This window comes from Harpia harpyja, chromosome Z (assembly GCF_026419915.1).
Source record: "Harpia harpyja isolate bHarHar1 chromosome Z, bHarHar1 primary haplotype, whole genome shotgun sequence".
Classification (NCBI taxonomy): domain Eukaryota; kingdom Metazoa; phylum Chordata; class Aves; order Accipitriformes; family Accipitridae; genus Harpia; species Harpia harpyja.
The window spans coordinates 113,033,646-113,053,969 of NC_068969.1; the positions used below are offsets into that span (position 1 = coordinate 113,033,646).

General features: G+C 41.6%; 1 protein-coding gene across 3 annotated transcripts in view; it reads right to left on the minus strand.

The window, feature by feature from the left end:
- Positions 1 to 19,001, minus strand: part of SMAD2 (SMAD family member 2) — a 52,594-nt gene extending 33,593 nt beyond the window's left edge. Inside the window, exons 1-3 of one of the 3 annotated variants that reach the window (XM_052776889.1) lie at positions 18,928 to 18,962; positions 15,238 to 15,282; positions 6,940 to 7,232 (exon numbers count right to left, since the gene is read on the minus strand). In XM_052776889.1, the coding sequence (XP_052632849.1) occupies positions 6,940 to 7,175 (236 nt within the window). In that variant the 5' untranslated portion in view covers positions 7,176 to 7,232; positions 15,238 to 15,282; positions 18,928 to 18,962. Of the gene's footprint in view, positions 1 to 6,939; positions 7,233 to 15,237; positions 15,283 to 18,927 lie in introns of all 3 variants that reach the window. The other 2 variants (XM_052776887.1, XM_052776888.1) reach the window with 2 other exon arrangements.
- Positions 19,002 to 20,324: the final 1,323 nt, after the last annotated feature.

Here is a 20,324-nt window from a genome sequence, read left to right on the forward strand (position 1 = left end):
GATGTTCAACTATAGTCTTCAAACACTTATAGAACCAATTTACATCTAAGTGAATGCATCCAGACTGAAATACGGTATATGGTCTGAGGATGTTCTTTATACATAGCAGTTCTCAACTTGTGAGCTATGATTAAGAATCAATGTCCATCCCCATCTTGAATAGTGAATTATCCCAGCTCTGCTACAAACAGACAGTGCCGAGTTCTGTTTCTGGGAAAACAGACTTCACCTCTGTCTGGATAGCAATATTATTTTAGGATCTAGTGTGCCAATCCAACTGCCTGCTGTTGTCCTCTTAGCTGTCTTGCTCATAGCTTAGCAGCAGATGTTGGGAACTCTAAAACAGTTTCCCCACCCCCCAGTGTAATTGTTGCAATCACCCATCTCCTATGGCTTTAACCTGAGGAACAAAGGAATTTCTGTATTGCTATCCTCTGAAGTAACTTATTTTGGGGAAAGATCTTAAAGCTTGAAAACAATCTATTCTAGAAGCCACTTTAGCTTGACAACTCTGCTCTACTAGTGATCAAAAGCATCCTTAAAACTAGGTTACTGCATGCAGCTATGTGATCACTTTCCTGAGAAATATTCCCAAGGAATTCAAAAAACATGCTAACTGGTAGCACAGGTTATATTCAAGAAAAACACAGTTTATATTTTTTCTTGAATATAACCTGTGCTACCAGTTAGCATGTAAAGGTGTCCTTTACACCTAAATTAGAAATTACTTTTTACTCAGTTATGTGAAGAAAAAGGCATAAAAATGTCATAATTTTGAAAGACTTGTTTGCTTTCAAATACCAGTTCCAAGCCAGTTGTCCCATCTTTAAACAGGTCGCTTCCCTGCCCAGTTTACTTCTGCTGGTAACTCCTTTGTAGACACTTTGATCAGCACTAATAAGTTCCATGTATGGAGGCTCATATTAACTAATAAAAAGAGCCAGCCTTGAAAAAGAAATTTTAACATGTGCTGTAAACTATGCCTAGGCTGCTTGTCTTATCCATAGTGCTAACTCACTGCAGGGAATGAAGAAAGGGCTGCAGGACAAGCAAGCAAAGGAATAACACTAGCATAATAGAGAAATTCATAGTTGCTTTAGAGAATTTTGACTATGTCAAACGGTCCTGCCTTCACATGTTTGATGAACTTTCACCAGATTCTGCAGTTTTAAATATCTGAATCCTTGTAGGATACATCAGAAATACAACAAAATTAAGATGTACTGGATTTATTTCCTGGACACTGTAAGCAAATATAAGAAAAGAAGTCAAATGTCAATAGCATTAGTCACTTTAACATCAAGAGCAGCCTTTCAGGCTCAGAAGTCACACAGAAAAGAAACTCATGGATATGTAGATTTTTGCTTCACAAAAAAACCCACAACACATTACAGCCTCCAGAAGCAGTCAATATATACTACTACATTTTTACTTTCTTAAGGAAAAAATATTAAAAAGGTATTCTGAACGCAATGCTTGAATACCGCCACCATGCTATTTCCCCAGGAGAATCAGGGTGTGATTGGTTCCATGACAGCAGTTTAAAAAGTTAACCAACCTTCACCATTGGCTCAGGTGAAAGATATTCAACAGGTATGGCTTTAAAATATTACTATTTCATCCTAACAAGCTCAAAGAAACACCAGTGTTAGTGAAGTTGGTCAGTAAGTGGCTCCTAATTTCAATGCCAGCCAACCACTTCACTTGCAGCTGTCTGCTTTGCATTCCCAACACTCCCTCACAATCTTCCATATTCCCAAACCCATGGAATCCATTGCAGCATTTCTTTGCCTCTGGATGGTACAAAAATTCAGAATTCATCTCATATGTGAAGCAAAAGCTAGGTGCTTCAGAAGTCTTATTGTTGACTGTAAATTCCACAAATCAGCTACTTTCTTCAAAAAACAATGTCAGGATTTGAGCCCCTCTCGCTATCTCTCTCACTTAAGTCAGAATCGGGAGGCTGCAGAAAACAAAGCAAAAATAAGCTTCTGAAAACCAGGAAACATAGCACAGGGATGCTATCTTCATGTAAACAAGAAGGACAGAGGGCACATGTAAGACTACATTTTCTACATAATTATTGAACCATTAAGCAAGAAAAAACATTTTTCAGATAATACCTTCTAAAACTCCAATGGCATAGCAGGCTGGAAAGCAAGGGTTGACAGGGGTATGAGCCTTCTCTCTGCACTGGAAGCAACTGCTGCATTTCTCCTAAGACTCTAACGCACTTACATGGTACTAGCACCCCAGCAAAGAATCTCTGAATTAGGACTTCAGGAAGTTGGTTTTAAAATCTTACTTCAGCCAGTAACCTGCCAGATCACTTTTCATCAACATTCAACACGGCTTTGGTTGTGCACTATTGTTTCCTCTAACGTAAAGCAGTGATAAAATTTACTTCCTCTGCAGAAACTCAGGACCTCCCATTAAAGCTAAGTTTCAAGTGTTAAGTACTGTTTCACACATAGTATCAAAAGCAAGTTTACGCAATAACAATAATATAACCACTACTATTAATGTCAACAAAAAAATTATCTGTTCAAGAAGAAAATAAGTTATCAATCAGGAAGTTGTCTGATGCTGTATCAAACCCTTCTACAGTACTGAGATGAATATACAAAAATCTCAAAAGAGAAAATAGAAGTATACTGTTAGAGATGCATCTCTTAGCTGCCCCCTTCCTTCCAACTACAAACAGCCTTTGTCAGGGCACACATGAAAGCTATATTCACTACGCAAAGCTAAAATGAATGAAAGCTAGACATGCTGAGACTGATGGGAGGCACCTATCTCTTCTTTCTCCTCTTGCATATACTGGAAGAAAAAAAAAAGGTGCACCTATACACTGAGTGATCTCATATGCCTCAGTTCAGCATTGCATGGTGCAGACCATGTCAACAGTACAACAGGGAAACTGCCAGCAAGAAGATGAGATACAGCAGTGCTCTGCGGGTTCAACAACGGGTAAGCAAAAGCACAGCGCAAGATGGAATCTTCTGGGGAAGAGTGAATGGGTTATGACATGCAACAAATGAGGACTACAGTTGTACCTGGGGACTACTCCATATAGGCAGGTGATCTCCATTACAACTTATCCTTCAAGCAAGATAAGACCCTATTACAGTTGTCACATTACCCAAATGTTGGCATGGAAGCAGAATTCAACATGTGATATGGATGTACCCAGTTACAGCTCAGGATGGACACAGTCAGTTCTGCATTAGTTTTCAGATGTGTACTCTAGAGGAACATAAGACATCACAAAGGAGTCCTAAACTCAATGCTTCCCTTCCCCCAGCTTTTTTTTTTAATTTTAAAAATACAGGCAACCCAGGTCAACATTATCCCAAACCTGCCCCAACTAAACTGTTACTAGTTTTATCAGGCATTTTACAAAAGCAACTGCATTTTGGCAAGTCTTATTTAAAAGAAGCAAGAAGAAAGCATGAAGCATATCTATACTCTTTTTAAGACAGAAAAAACACACAGCTGATCACACCAAAATACTGGGACACTGAAACTAGTGACTTGTGTTTCCCTACTTTGGATTCCAATACTCTGTACTCTCAATACTGAAACGGCTTTTTAAATAATGAAGATAGACTATGAATATGCCAGTTGACTATTCACTACATGGCATGGTTTGGTTTGTTAAAGGCTGGGATTTTAGCTATCACTAGTTACAAAGTATTTATTTCAACAGAACAATCCATGCTAACAAGGAAGAAACTGTTCCATTAGAAGATGACTTATATAAATGGATGCTCATGCTCTGTTTCTTCACTGACTGCTTCTTGTGCTCCATTTGAGTCAAAACTGCAAGGGAGAGCATAAAGATGGATCCTAAATTCTACCAAGTTCACTACATATTTTAGAAAAGTGAACTCACATGCCAACATTTAGTTTCAGGATACACAGGGATTATACGATTAGAATCCCACTGGCTTGCTCGGAGGATTCAGCAAGATAACTACAAATTACTTAAAGGGCTAGTGTCAAAAGGACCTCTGTACTTATTTAGCCTCTGCTCTAGATTACTGACCCACTTATGAAGAGCTAAGCACCCCTGCTGCGCGATGCCAACACCCACTCCATCTGTTTGCTTCTGCTTTCTCAGAACCTCTATTAGTCTGGGTAAGAAGTTGTGTTAATTACCACATGAGCAGCTTTTGCATAGTACACACAGTATCAGCCTCACTTAGTATGTAGTCACCTTGACAAACAGCGCTGAAACAGAACAATCCTAATCACACCAGGATTATCAATGACATACCGTAAGCGTATGCAGATTTCTGAAGAGGCAATTTAATTCAACTGTTGTCCAAGCTGCTCTCAGTTTTGAGAAAAGCTTGTAGGTGTTTAGTTGCTTCAGGTTTCAACGATGAAAAACTAAACTGGAGTTAAGTACTGTATCAAGCTCTCTGGAAATCTCCAAGAGGACCAGAAACTTGTGAAACCACAACTAAAACTTCTGTTGAGGGAATAATGCAACAGTGGCAAGCAGAAGCATCCCACAACACTTGTCAATAACTACACTGAGTTGAACAGTGTTAGTAAGTAAATCTAAAGCTAGTTAAAAAAACCACACACACAAAACCAAACACAAAAACCCTCCCCAAGCAGAACAACATTTGGAAAGTTAGCCCAGCTGTCACATCAGAACTGCATCTCAGCACCTCAAACTTCCTGCTGACTAGGAAGAAAAAAAAAACTTTCAAATTCAGCATTTTATTATTTATCCCTGCTGATCTGCAGATCTTTAAGACATTCATTAAAGTGGGTCTCAAGCAGAAGTTTCATTAACTTACTAAATCCAAGAACAAGAAATCGCCAGAAGTCATTACAGTACTGAGTTGACATTTGTTCTTTCTTGGGAACCCAGACTACTGCTGTCAAAGTGAAATAATATCAACAGTCCAAAAGCCAACTATGAAACTCAAGAATTCTGTACAGCACTGCTGGCAACCCTGATATCATCTCGCCCCTTAATACCAAAGCCATTTCTTAGTTTAAAATTAAACCTTGTATAATAGCCAACATCACTTGAAGAGCTCTCTAGCTACCGGCTTACTCCTAAGGTAGTCAAGTAAAACATAGGTCCAGTCTTTTACAGCTAACTGGAAGATAGATGAGAACAGTTTTGTCACAGCGCAGCAAGAACTGCTGGTCACACCATGGAGGCTATACAGAGTAAAACAGAGCTTCGTATTCTGTTTTAAAGAATTATTTACTATGTCTACTTTAACACAAAAGGTCATGAAAGCACGAGGACATACTCAAAGTACACTAGGAAAAAAAACTGTGTATTAGTATACTGTTTGTATCTTCTAACATCTTCAAAATTAAATTTAGACAACTACTCTTCTGAAGTAGCAATATTTACTGCCCCAGTACCCCTCCAGGAGAGCTCTAAGAAGTCTAAGAGCTCTAAAAGAGCTCCAGAAGTTAGATACACATTTTATATCAAGTGAATCTCTGTATGGCATATTAGCTTCTGTCATATGAAACGCCTTCCAATTAAGCATTTAGTCTTCATTATGGTAAAGACTTGCTAAATACATACAGTCATCTCATGTCAAGTCAAGAAATATATATCCCTACGGGTTCCAATCTTAGTCTACTGATACACACTAAGACAAAAAAGCTCTAATATTTTATTTCTGATTGTTTTCCAGGTGGCGAAAGGAAGAAAGCAGAAGGGAAACCCAGAGAATTTTGGGACTGCTCTAGGGAAGAAAATACAAGCAGAGGGCAGCATTAGAAACAAAAGGTGGAATAGAAAAAAAGAGAGAACAGAATTAAAGTAGGCATTCGTTCAGAGCATACTCATGATTTTTCCAGGAAAGCTGTGTCAAATCTAAAAGAAAATGCCAAAACCATTATCAGATACACATTTGATATATGGAAATCATTGCTGATACCATCTAGTCTGCGCTATGATTAATACAAAGTTTAAAAGTAGCTGGGATTAATGTGCAGATACAGAAATTAAGGTCGTAAACCAGATGCAGTTTCTCTTCCCTAGAAATTAGTTTAAGTGTCAAGGCGCTAAGCGCCCAGAATAGTCCTGTGCCACCAGATCCTCTAACTTTTTCATAGAAAAACACACCTTGTGAAAGTGATTGGATACTTATGTCTCACATAATGAGCTTACACATGCACCTTAGTGGGAACTCTGTACACCACGAATTGAGAGCACACTGCATTATACTTACAAACATAACCCTTGCCTCTTGCACAGCAGTTGCTATGAATTAAGTTGAGAAAGTCAAAGGGGTAGAATGTAAGTTGTTCACCTAAATGTATATACGTATCAGGAGCAGAAGAGCAGTTCTAGAAATACTCAAGTTATTAAATAAAAAGCACTTTCATTAACCAATAACAAATAATAAATGCAGTAAATAAACTGGTCTTCAGACAACCTGCCTCCAAAGACAAAATTTCCCTTCAAAAGGGAGAATGGATGCAGCTTGTACAACTTAAATGAAACTACCATATACAATCGAAAATAATTAGGTGACTGAAGTGTTGACCAAGGAAAAACTAGTCTTTTTTTTTTTTTCCTCCTTTTTTAAAGTGGAAGTGTAGATTCAAGTATGCCCCTCTGATTATAGACAGGGTTATTACATAAAAGCATAAGGCAGTGCTACAAACGAAGAGCTGTGCTAGGCACCACCAGAATACATACAAATTGGAATCTACGTAGTAATGAAAATTGAAATGTAAAGTTATTATTAGAAATTGTGACTTTACAAAAGCATGCGATTCAGTTGTAGGCAAGCACTATATAAAACCAAAATAGGTTTTAAACAATTTTTTAAAGAATCAAAAGCATGCAACTGATTTTTTAGTAATTTGTTTGCAGGATAGCCTAAACATCCATTGAGTCATTTCTTAACTGCTTGTAAGGACTTCAAACACAACAGCACTTACCTTGGTATCGTCACACATTTTGTATTGCAATTCTGAGTGGTAATTGCCTTCTCAAGCTCATCCAGCTGTCCTGTTTTCTTTAGCTTCTTGACCAAGCTTTTCACTGCTTTTTCACACCACTTTTCCTCCTGACCATTCTGCTCACCGCCACCAGCCCCTCCAGAGCCACCAGCAGATTTTTTCCACCCCAGAAGTCTCTTCACAACTGGTGGAGTGAATGGCAATATGGATGACATGACTTTCACCAGACAGAACACTCAGCAAGCAATAAATTAGAGACTCCCGTCAGATCCCTAAAAACACAAACCAAAACAGACACATTAGCACTGAGGTTTCACATGAAACAAACACCTTGCTTAGGACCTTTCGTTACCAAATGCCATAGGACACTGCATCCCAAAACAAGTCAGATAATAGTTCAGAAGTAGTCTGGATCATGGTTAGGTACTTCATCAATAAAGTTCAAATGCAAGTTTGCTGCAGACTCTTCAACAGTTAGCACAGACTAAGGTTACTGTTGGATTAGACACTTAATTTTTTCCTCAAGTCTTTCCTAGACTCCAGAAAAGTCAACTCCAGAAAAATAAAGAAGTTAACTTGAGTCTAGCTTTGCACCTAGGCTGGCTGGTTTTAGTCATTTATTAAAGTTTTCCACAAGTGATTGACAAATTGCATACACATATATATGCATGTTCTGCCCGTCTCCAAATTAATTTAGCAAGCAAAATTGTGTTTGGAATGTCATGTAGTCATTACAGCTTGACAGAAGTCTTCCAACAGTCAGCCATTTCATAAGCCTTTTCTCATTTTGATTCTCATGTTTTAAATAACTACCAATTTTTGTTCCTCTGGGGACACCGATTTCAAATTCACTTATAAATTTGGTAATAAGCTTATTCCCACCTTTCAATCTAGAGTTCAATGGCCTACAGATAATGAATCTTCTCAGCTGGCAAGTCTTCCAAATTCATTAAAGGATTTTTAAAATCTTAGCTTGCAGGCACCAGAGTAGTAGAACTGTTTTCAATTTTGATAGCCTTTCTTCAGTATCAACTACCTGATCAGGACGTTTATGTAAAAAGAAAGTTAGAAGGGTTGCCAAAATTTGGGCTATGTTTAGCATTCACTGCAATTTGCACTTCAAATAATTTAAAAGAGAAATGATAACCATTTAAAAAAAAAAAAATCTTGTTTTTGCAGCTTCTATTAGGCTAGTTTTAGGTATTAAAACATAAGCCCCAAGTCAACCGTATTATTTCAGGCAGACAGCTGTTAGAAATTGCTTGAGGACATAATGGTCCTATGGATAGAAGTATGGCATTGAAGTCAAAAACGACCTTATTTCCAGGCAACAAATGGGTATGTGAACTCCAGAAAGTTACTTTATTTCCAAGCTGTGTAAGTTAGTTCAGTTAGCTGAAAACACCTTGTTTTAGCTAAGAGCCAACACTACCTTCAGGCTACTCAATTTGAGCTTTCAAGGCAGCTTACATGCCTCTCCATCCTGTACAGGCACACTCTTCACTTCTATCCAAAATATACCAACTTCATCTTACTGAAACTTCCCATCTACAAAACAGCATGGTTGATTTGGCATACTTCAGGCTACAGTGTTCATGGCTAATTTATGCCTTGTCATGTCTTTGCAGTTTCAGTGAGGACCAACAAGTCAACAAACACTAGATTATATTCTACAGGTAACTTTAAATCATAACTTTTCAGCTTCCACAAAACAGAACATTCAGTAGGAATGACATTTCAGTTTCAACTAAATTATACCTACATAAACCAGCTTCTGAGAGCACCTAAGATTACAACTGAAGCAAGAATTGTAGTTTTCTGGGGTCAAGGAGACAGAGGTTCCAATTAACGGACTCAAGATGAACACTGGTAACTTTAAGCAAGTCATTCAAAATAATCTATCCTAAATCACAGAAACATAGAACAGTTTGGGTTGGAAGGGGACCTTTAAAAATCATCTAATCCAACCCCTCTGCCATGGGCAGGGACATCTTTCACTAGATCAGGTTGCTCAAAGCCCCATCCAGGCTGACTTTCAACACTTCCAACGATGGGGCATCCACAACTTCTCTGAGCAACCTGTTGCAGTGCCTCACCACCCTCACTGTAAAAAACTTCTTCCTTATATCCAATCTACATCTACTCTCATACAGTCTAAAATTGTTGCTCCTTGTCCTGTCAGTAGAGGCCTTGGTAAAAAATCAAAGCATTCATTTTCACACAAGACTAATATGAAAGAAACTTTTATTCTTTCAATAATGTTGAATTATTACAGAATTGTCTCCACTATTTCAGACTGCAGGTTTTGCAGACTGCAAAAGCATTGCACTGGAGCCCTGGCTGCAGCAAACACAAGAAAAATAAACTCAGTATCCAACATTTTCAAATTAAACACTGACTAGGACACTCAGGGTACAGTTGCATAGGGAGCCAAGCCAATGCAACAAGTTCCTGCCACGGGAAGCCCAGGTCTCCTCCCTTTCTTTCCTGTGGCACTACCACCACCTCAGCACCAGTGCTAATACCTTTCCACAAAGACTCAGCTAGATAACCAAGTAAAAACTGATCAAGGGTGGTTTTTTGCTGAGTTGGTTCTCTTTCAGGTTAACAAGTTGCACCAGCTCACACACTGTACTGTAAGTACTCGAGCTGTTGTCAGGTCCGTTACAGGAGTGTGGATGGAGGACTCCAGCCCCAGCCTTCAACAGCAGTTTTAGCATTGACTGCATCGCTGGAAATGCAACCCGGGCATGTACTTTAATTTAGAACATTTATTTTGGTGGCAAAGCCAAATTAAGAAGCCTTACTCCCTTTTCCACATGTTTGGAACTGTTTGCAGGCCTGGGAGGGAAACACATTAGACCCCTAATCCAGTACACTGAGTAGCTCCAGAGATGAAACAGGAGGCTTGCATGGCCTCTGCTGTTTTAAGAAACACACTAGGTTTCTGAAACAGGGAACTGCAGTCACTCTGAGCTTTTATAAAAAGACTTCAACTTTTGAGCAAGGCCAACATTAGATGCTTCAGAGGCATACGCAAGAAATTGAAAAAGACGAAACCAAAGCTATTTTGCTTCAAGATCACATTTTAAACACTAGCAATTGATGGTGTAATATCTGAACATTAAATTCAGTGCTGACAGATACAGGCAACCAAGTACCACTATCATGGCTTATCCACACACCAATTCCTCTCCCGTTTATGGAGCTCACTGACACATAATATACGTATTTCCTGTTCTTTAACTTCAAATTTGACACCTTTCAGTGCCCCAGAATACTCCTTTGATTGTCAGCCTTATAAAACACACACTTCAGCAGGGTCTCATTTACCACCAAGGTAAATTGCCTATTCTTCCAGGCCCTCTAAACATTCTCAATGCTTTTATCTAGTTTTTCAGCTTTACAATACTCCTTGTGATGAGGTGTCCAATTTTGCAGTATTCTCTCCCTTAAGACATAACACTGATCTATATAGCATTTTCTGTATTCTCTGGTGCTCTCTTTTTTTTTTAAACTAAGAATTGTCTTTCTGCTTCAGATGCACATTGAGTGATTTAAGTCTTGCAGCAGGAAAGAATTTAGAAACCTCATACATTTCAGTTTATATTTGAACTCTCATACTACTTTGACATACTCAGAAGCAAAAAAAAAAAAAAAATATTCCTTTTCCCATTTCCAAAAGACTGTAAGCTCAGACCTAACTAATCAGAAATTTCCAGATATTATACTTAGTTTTAACCAGTTCCCTTACAGATGTGTGCTCATCCAGCTTCTGTAGAAGCTGTCAGAAAGCACAGGTTGATCAGCTACCCCTGTGAAAATAAGCTTTTTTTTTAAAAAACAAACAAACAAAACTCAAAGGAACATGCTTAAAGAGCCCTTTAATACAACGATTATTGCAGCTTAGCAGCTATTTAAAAAAAAAAAAACCAAACCACAACATATACCACAGCTGCAGACTAAGAGTCTGGGAGGCTTAAACTTCTTCCTTCTAGCTATTGTTTTGCCATGTCAGGGATTTGCCAGGAGTATCAATAAGAACTTCACTAAGTTATTCTGGTAGTGGCCCTCTATCTTTCAAAGGCTGAGCAGAGAGAATGTGACACAAGTAGGACAGGACTTCATTCAGCCTAATACTTCAGCTGATTGCAATGAGTACTCATAGGAGAATACTTCAGCCAGCTTAATTTATGCAAAAGTGGCACTCTGCTCCAAGTGTAGAGGAGGCCCTGCAAAGTGCAAGGCATGGTTAGGTTGAATTATGAGCTATTTGGATAAATGCAAATTATGCAAGGATAAAGCAGCAATAAAGAAATTAGTAAGAAACACCCTACTGGGTCAGAGGAGTGGTGCATCTAGCTTAGTGCTCCATCTCCAAAGGTGGCAAAAGGACATGCTACTCAAGGAAAGCATATGAACCTGGTTGTTTTATTTAGCTCATTCTCCTCATAATTCTCCAGCATCTTAAACTGTTACGGCAGGAAATTAAAAACTACATTCCTACCTATTCCCTTTAGCAGCCATTTATGGACCTGTTGTCCACAAATTCATCTAACCACTTTTTCAATCTGCCTCCACAACCTCTTGTGGTAGACAGCACCAGAATTTAACTGCCCACTGTTTAAAGAAGTACTTTTAGCTATTTTAATTCATTCTCTTCCTAGTTTCAGTAAGTGCCTCTTGTTCTACCACTGCAAGCTTCGCTGAAGAACTGTTCGTATTCATCTCGTCCGCAAGCTTCACAATTCTGTACATTTGAATCACGTCCCTCCCTCAAATAGAGGACTATCAGCCTTTTGTCACAAAGAAAGTATCTGAACACAGCTCATACAGTTTGGGAAGCTACTCTGGACAGATGCCAAGCCTGAGAGCTTTACTACTACAACTAAATTACAAGTACTTGAAGACATTGCATAAGGACTGATCTAAAGACCACAGAAAAATTGTATCAGTCTATGGTTATCTTTTCACTTATCTTTTTGGTCATGTTATCCTAAAGCTCTCAACATTATAATTAAAAGTACAAAGACATAAATCTACACCTCATGAGGAATCTGGAGATAGAAGGCAGACAGCAAGTTATCTACTGCTGAACATCTGGCAGGAGCTCAAATAAAAATGAGGAGCCCTACATTTGCATTGGGTTCTAACTGTACCCACCTAGACAGTCTCCAACACCATGTTTATACTAATGGGTTTAGGAGTCACTGTTGCAGCTCATTTTTGACCAGCAAATCCCGTTTCCATTCATCACCTGTAATTTTTGCATTCAAATTGACAGTGATATTAGTAGTTTTGATCATTGCTCCTAACAAATCATCTTCTCATACACTGTCACTGTTGACACTAGCCTTTTGCTAAAAACATTCCTCTAGTCTTTTTCCTTGTACACTTTCTTCAGCCACAAAAAAATATAAAATGCTTTTTCACCAAATGCACCCAGAAAACAACCTTTGCCAATACTGCAAGAAACATTTCCACATTGCTAAAATGGCCGCAGATTCAATACATGCCAAATATGTAATATCCCTTCCTCCTTGCAATATAGTTTTTGTGATTTCCTTGTAGTCCAAGCCAACCATCTCCAAAAACTGCGTACTAGTTTATGGCCTTTGCTTTTAAGGACCTTAAATGTGCTTTGCCATTGCTTATTCTTTGCGCCATCTCCCCTCTGCTCACTCTTTTCTACCAAGGCCCAACATCATAGCCCAAATCTGATCTTTTACCTTCCTGTATACTATTCCCACTACAACACACCAACATATTGGGACTCTGTGAATAACTGCAGGGAGATTTTTCAACACCCCTTTCTGAGCTCAACTACTGTTGAGCTATTAGTATCAAGGCAGCAGTGCAATACATAGCAGCAAACTTCCACTATTTTATCCCTTTCCATGTTCTCTGGATTGTGCCTTAAAACTGCAGCTTTGAATACTCAAGGAGTACTCACTCCAGAGTTGCCCAGAGAGGTACAAGTGTTTCTTTAGATTGCTGAACATAGGGAGCACGTGCTGTTATTCCCAACAGATTAATACTGGAAAATTTACAAATTGCCTAACATTGGTGGTATTTGTTTCATGTCTGCCCCCGTAGTGTATCTCTGCTTCCTGATGCACACATGTTTCTATAGTTGGTCAAACAGTGTCATAGTTGGCAACTTTTAAAGTCACAGTTTGAGTCATGTCTGCTATTATTCCATTCTACTGTGGTTCTCTGGAACAAGTATTAAATATTAAGCCCATGATCCCAGCAATAACTAAGCATAAAAGATGAAGAAAACCTTAAGGGCAGCATGCTAGCAGACTAAAATCTTCAAGGGAAATTTTCCTTTCCTGAGTGTCTGGAACATACTATAAACACACTGGTGCTACCAAAAATATCAAGTGATTTCTGGCTAATTTATTCTAAAGCCTTATGCAACATATTTCATATCAGTCTGCTTATTCATCTTAAACGTGAAATAAAGAAATCTGATCTTTCCTGGTTTTACTAGAAGTATTCTGGCTTAGAGGAATTTCATTTGCGAGAGCTCTTCTGGAATAAAGACGACAGAAGTTAAGCTCCTGAGGAAAGAAGATCGAGGAAAATAATTTGCGGTATTTGAGAGAGAGTCTACAAGCTCACTTCCTCCCTATTTTAGTCCCATTTTTGTGATTTTTTAAAAGGCAATGTTTTTTTCATTAATCCTGGAATTTGGACAAGATTCTTTATCAATTTCACCAAGTGCACAATGTTTCAGATCTTTCAGAAGGTGAGGGAATATCCACCCTTTCCCTTCACATGTACCCCTGTGATATTACTGGCTTCACAATAAGGTAACATGAATTGAAGCACAGTCTATTTAAGGTGGTATCAAGACCTTACATTAGGCTAAACGGTATTGAGAGTTGAAGTTTTAAAGGGCATAGCTTATGCAGTACTGCATATGTCTCCTATATTAATCCAAAGTCATTAACACTTAGAGAAACAATAAAGCAAGTATTTCATCTTGCATTGAACAGAAGCAAAACAAAACTAATTTATGACCTGCTTCTGGATCCTTTAGGCTGTGTTAGTCCAAACAAGGAGACAGTTTATTCTCAGCAGAATCTGAGAAAGTTCTCCCCAATGTTAATGATCCCAACTTGCAGGAAACCTGAATTTTGTATGAAGTTCGAACTAAAATCAAAGCCAGTCTTTTCCCTTTCAGAGAGAATACACTCTAGCTAAAGCACTCAGTGGAATAGACAAGAGAAGACATTTCACTACTTCTGTTGCACCCACAACCCCTCAAAAAACTGCCGTTTGGGATTCCAGAAGGGCTAATTCTTTCTTCTTCCCCTACAAACGCATATTAAAAGACAACTGGTTTTGTCATACTCGAGAAGCTCAAACCTGCTGCCACATACACACTTTTCTGAAGAACACGAGAAACTGAGATGGTACCCATCCTTCTCATATTCAGGTCAGAGTGGGACAGCTTCAAGTATTCCCTTACTGGTTTTTAGGTGTTTGGGGTTTTTTTTGCTTTGGGGAAGGTGGGGGTGGCAAGCTGGGGGAAGGGGAAGCCAGCTCTACCGAGCAATGCCCTCAGATCCACCCCCCAGTTCAGCTTTTCAGCCAATTAGGCCAGCAGTGGGGAGTGGTTCTAAAGAGCTCCCTCCCAAGGGGCTCCATCTGGCCTGCAGCTCCATCTGGCCAGCTCACAGGCCAAAGCTTCGAGACATAAAAAGCCAAGGTCCTGGTTCAGCTTTGACACGAGCCGATGAACTTCAAGGTGGACTGTGTGAGATCTGGGGGGACAGGAGCAAAGAAAATTCTTCCTCTGGGTCAGCTTTAGAATGAGGATTTTGTAACGTGCCTATATACAGAATCAATTTACACATTAATTTTTAGGTTTATTTTGCTCTAGTATTGCAACGCATCTTGAAACTCTGCATAACTGTATCATCTTTATACAGCTCATTGAAAACAGAATTACCCACCTACTTTGAAAGTAGACTTTTTTCCTCTCACTCATTTCATGAAGTTTGATTATGAATCAAATGCGAAAAAACTCGTATTTCTCATACACAAAGCTAAAATAAGCGTGATCATGATGTTATGAAAGCTTCAGAAGCTGGATTTTTTTTCAATTACTAAGGACTGCTGCAAATTACAGACAAATGTAGTAATGAAAAGCTATATTGCTATTAGAAAATTAGCACACTGTAAGTAACACATGCATTCATAGTATACTAAAATTGCACGCAACTGGAGACATGAGAAAGAACAAGAGATGTTAATTTTACTGACCTTTGATTAAACTACTAATAGGACTGATGTATTTTAGCAACTCTCCTAGAATTACAAAAGAGGAAAATTACCACAACTGCAGTCGGCCAATCCACCTGTCTCTGCAAAGCAGCAAACTCCTTCCACTTATTTAGTATTATGAACAGCCTCACAGTATTGCTCCTTAAAACTAAAAGGCTTTAATGGCCCCACAAAAGCACTGAATGAGCACTCCAAACCACAGCAGTTCAAGCCCTTCTCACCTCATTTGTTTTGACTAAAATTTTCTATGTGAAGCAGGCAAGTGCCAGTTTCATTATTTTAGAAAATAAATACTCCTGGGCTAAATTTGACAGGAATATTCAGGATTATCAGGTACCTGTTTCAGTTTTTATCTGTATAGCTTAGCAGCTTCTTCACTTTGTTAAACCACAAACAATTGCATTTAACAATTAGTTAATGAAAGTTCACTTTCAATACAGGCCTAAACTAAGTGTTCTTCAAACAGGTCAGCCGCCCCACCTCCTTGATAAGCAGAGTTCACCCTGCACTGAAGAGTGTCTTATGTTAAGCTCGTATGGCTCCAGTGTAATTAAATCAAGCTTGAGCCCCAGACTAAACTGATAGGAGACCCAGGAACTGCTCTCTGGCAGTCTCTTCTTGGTCTTAGTTCACACTATGGCTGTCAAACACACATAATCATAATAAAATGTCATCTGGAACGAGGCCTTACTGTTTGTAACACAGTTTCTCTACTGGAAGTGGAGAGCAATGTTTAGGAAGGTTTTCCGCAGTAGCCAATTTCTTCTAGCCCAGAGAGTATTGAACACAGGGCTGCCTGTACTCTCCATTCTATTACAAAAAACTAATCCCATCGCATGACCTGCAGCAATTCAGTTTAACAAATCAACAATTACAAATATTTTGGCAAAGTAAGCTTAGGTATTGTTTGCCTCTCGGCACAGTTCACAACCAGTTTGTGGCTTTATGATAAAAGTCATTAAATCCAATCTGAAAAGCAGAATTTACAGCTCACTTAGCAAGTCAGGCCCATAAATGGATGCTTTCAATTACAGGGCATTTACATGCACAATCATTAAGGCAGTGTTGAATACGTTTGAAAACTCTAGAATACTTTTTATAATAATTAAAACTTTGCGTACTGTTCTTTATATAAACAAAACTTAGGAATTCTCTTCGGTCTCAAGCAGAGCTTAGATTCATCGTTATCCAGAACCTACTACAAAGCCTGTTCTCCCAGTACTTTTGTGGGAAAGGGATTAGACAGATGGAAACAAGTTTTGTTTTTTAAAGTTGCTCTCAGTAGCTGAGATTTTTTTTTGAGCTCCAATAAACTCAATTATATCAACTGGTGCTCAACACTTCAGAAAGATCAAGTAGAACAGGAAGATGGAGGAGGACCCAGGAGGGCCTTTCATTTGGAGATTCACCGTGTAATTCAAGCTTATTTGATTTTGTTCGTGAATCTAGCTTCTGGGTGGAGGAAAAGAAGAGATCAGTTAAGAGACCAATTTTTTTAACCTCATTTTTTCAATTGTGTTCTCATTTTTATCATCAAACAGAACCTCAGGAAAGCTGACAGATGCCTCTCCAAGATTATATTATAGACGTCCAGCTTCTTCCATAAAGAAAACTGTATCTTCAAATGCTTTTGTTTGTTTCAGTGACTGTCAGTATAGTCCAAGTCTGACCCACACAGCTGCAGAACAACAATCAACTACCAAGTTACTCTATTAAACAGCCCAATATATTGTTAAATATGTGCTTAGACTCATCTTTAAGTTTAAACCACCTTAAATGAGATCCTCCCCTTCCTCTTTTTAAAGGCATTTGTAACTAATGCTATCTTTCATCATGACAGTGCTAAGCAAACAGGGGGAAGGGGCTTCAAAAACCTCCCCTTTACTTACATTTGCATGCCCCTCTAATTCACCACAGTTTGAAAATGTTAAAGTTTTAAAGCTACGCCTCAGAACAAACACACACACAAATAATCTACTCACGCACCATGCAAGCTCCAACACTGTGATAAAGCACAGGAAAGTCTAAACAGCAACCTTGTTCTGCTAAGAAAAGCCTTTCACCTTCACAACAACGTGGGGTGGGGGGTCCGTCTGGAGAACAGAGCAAAGCCTAATCAGCCTCTCACTACAGAGTCCAGCCCCCACAGAAATAATGTCATGAATCAGTATGAAAGTACAGCTCTCCAGGCTAAGAAAGGAACACTTAAGAACCGACAAACCTGCTGTTATGTGCGGTCTCCTAATAAGCTGTCATTATAAACTTCTTGCTACAGATGGAATCTGACTCGTTTACAACCATGAACTGTGATAACAGGAGCTCTGCATGCAATATACACAGGCTGCAGCATTCACTAGCAGCGTTTTCAGAAATGCTTGTCTGGTAAACCTAGTAAGCAAAACTTTTTCTTAATGCTATTCACTTGTTTGTAAAGTATTTGAAAAGAGCACAACACACATGTGTTGGTTTTTTTAAGTCAAAACCTGTGATGGACAACCAAAAAGCCATGAGACTTGGCTGCGGTCTGAATCCCAGCTGTTCAATTCAACAGCTCTCCAAGACTATCACAAGGGCTCTTCACTCACCCACTTTTTTTCCTTCTTTTATTTCCCCAGAGTGAAGACTAAAAGACTGTACTGCGTCACACTTTTTCTCTTCCCCTCCACTCCCCGCAAAAAAAGCTACAAATAGGAACTCTACAACTCTGCAGTAACACCAACTACTTGCATTTATCACAACACGACTTCTCCCATGTGCTTATCTAGGCAGATGAAACACTTAACAGATTATGTTTGTTTACATCTTACAATGCATAGATAACTACAGCATTAAAGCTAGTGCCATGAAGAAAACCACTAATCTCAATTCTCATGTACATGTCTCATGTAGGCAGTGGGTACTTCACATCCACGGCTCTGCACTAGGAGAGGAACAGACAAAAGGGCACCGGCCGAAGCAAAGCCTTACAATCCTAAACACTCTTCTGCAACTTGCTCCTAACTTTCTCCACCACCCCGGCACGAAGTTTTACACACCTGATCTCTGCAAGACAAAAAAAGACCGGGCAGAGAGGGAGGGGGAGAAGGAGGAGAAGCAAAACTTTTTTTTTTTTTTAACTCCCCCTCGCTCACCCCTCCACACACAGACAGCGGGGACACAAGCCAGCCCTTCCCACCCTTCACCGCCCCGAGTCGGGGGGCTATTCCGCCCTGTGGGCGGCCGGGGGGGGGGGGGTATGTGTGTGTGACAACCACACACACACACCCCCCCCACTCCCCGCTTCACCTCACGCCGACCCAGCGAACGGCCGGCAGCACCCCCCCCCACACACACACACCCCCCACGGCCGTTTCTTCCCGCCGGGACGAGCAACCCCCCCACACACACACACACAAACCCAAGCCCCCAGCCGCCTCCGTGGCCCACCGCCGCGTCCCACCACAACAAAGGGGGAGGGCGGGCGTGGGGAGGCGCCCCCCCGTGTCCCGTCCCCCCGTCCGTCCCCCCCCCCCTCCTCCTCCGCCGCCGGGACCAGGCCCGTCCCGTTTCCCCCCCAGCCCCAGCCCCGTACACGGCCGGCGGGGCACCCCTTCCCGAGGAGCGGCAGCCCGGCGGTCCCCTCTCCCGCGGCGCGGCCGGGCCGCCCGCCGAAACCGCCCCGGGACCAACCTCTTCCTCGGCGAGCTGCGCGGCCGCCCTCCTCCCTCAGAGCTGCCTTCCCCCCTGCGCGCCCGCCCTCCCCGCGCTCATTGGTTCCCGCCGCGACCCGCCCCCCGGCGGTGGGCGGGGAGGCGGGTGATTGGTTCCTCCGCCCGTCACTTGAGAAACAGCGGGCGAGGATTGGGTAAAAGGCGCCGAGGACCGGCCCGAGCCGCCGATTGGCGGATTGGGCCGCCAATCGAGTGCCGGCGGCGGAAAAAAAAAAAAAAAAAATAAGGCGAGAGAAATGAAAAAAAAAAAAAAAAAATAAAGACGCGAGGCGAAGGGAGACGGAGCCGGTGGGCGGGGCGGCGTGCCCCGCGCGGCGGGGGCGGGGCGGCGGCGCTCATTGGCCGCGCCGGCTGCCACTCCTGGTCCGGCGCGCCCGCTGGGGGCGGTTGATCGGGAAAGGAGAACGGAGCGGAGGTTTGAGTGACCCGCAGGCGCGCAGCCGCACTGCCGGCGGCCGTAACCTTCCGCGCAGGGCGCGGGTGGGAGCTGAGAAAAAGTAGTGCGCTCCTTCCCGCCAAAAATTACCTCAGGGACCGCGGCGGGCCCGGCCCGGCGGTACCCCCGGGCCTCCTGCCCTCGAGCGGCCAATAAAGCCGTAACTTCAATCGAAGTTTAAATGCTCCTTGGACAAGGGAGGGCAAAACGTCTTCCCTCAGAGGGCCAGCGTGGGGCGGGAGCCATGGCGGCCCCTCAGCGGGCACGTCGCCGCTCCGTGTCCGCAGCCATCGTGAGGGCAGCACGGCCCTGCTCCCCAGCCTCTCACCAGGCCCCGTTTCCCTGATCTCATCCCAAAACGGATTTAAACTGCCCAAGGCTCCATCTGCGACGGCCTGAGAGCTCCAGGCTAGGACGGGTGCTGCCGTCCTGACAGTCCCTGAGGTATGACGCTGAGATAAGGCCACCCTGAAGGCTGCCCGACCTCCTTCTGCCTGCTGCTGCCTGCACCAGCCTCAGGGCTGCCGGCATCACCACACGGCGTGGGGGCTGCCCCCCTCGAATTCGGTGGCTCTTAAGAGAGCGTTTTTCCCCTCGTGATGTTGTTGGGTTTTTTTTTTTTTTTGTGACCGCCTTCAGTAAACTCTTCACAGCTTTAACCACCTGTGGTGTGGTAATGATGTAATATAACTGAATTCCTGCACCTAAGTAAATGCCCAGGCTCACCACAAGTAAATTAGAGCCTGCTGCCTGCAACTTTGCAGCCGGGGACCCGTCGGCATGCGAAACCCATCGCTGCTTTGTCTGCAGAGGTCCTCGCGGTGACGCCCAGCGGGTTCCCCGAAGCACGAGTGGGAAGCCACAAGATGGGAGTTCAGTGGGGTTGCTTTGGGCGAAAAGGTCTGTTCCTGCTTTGCTGT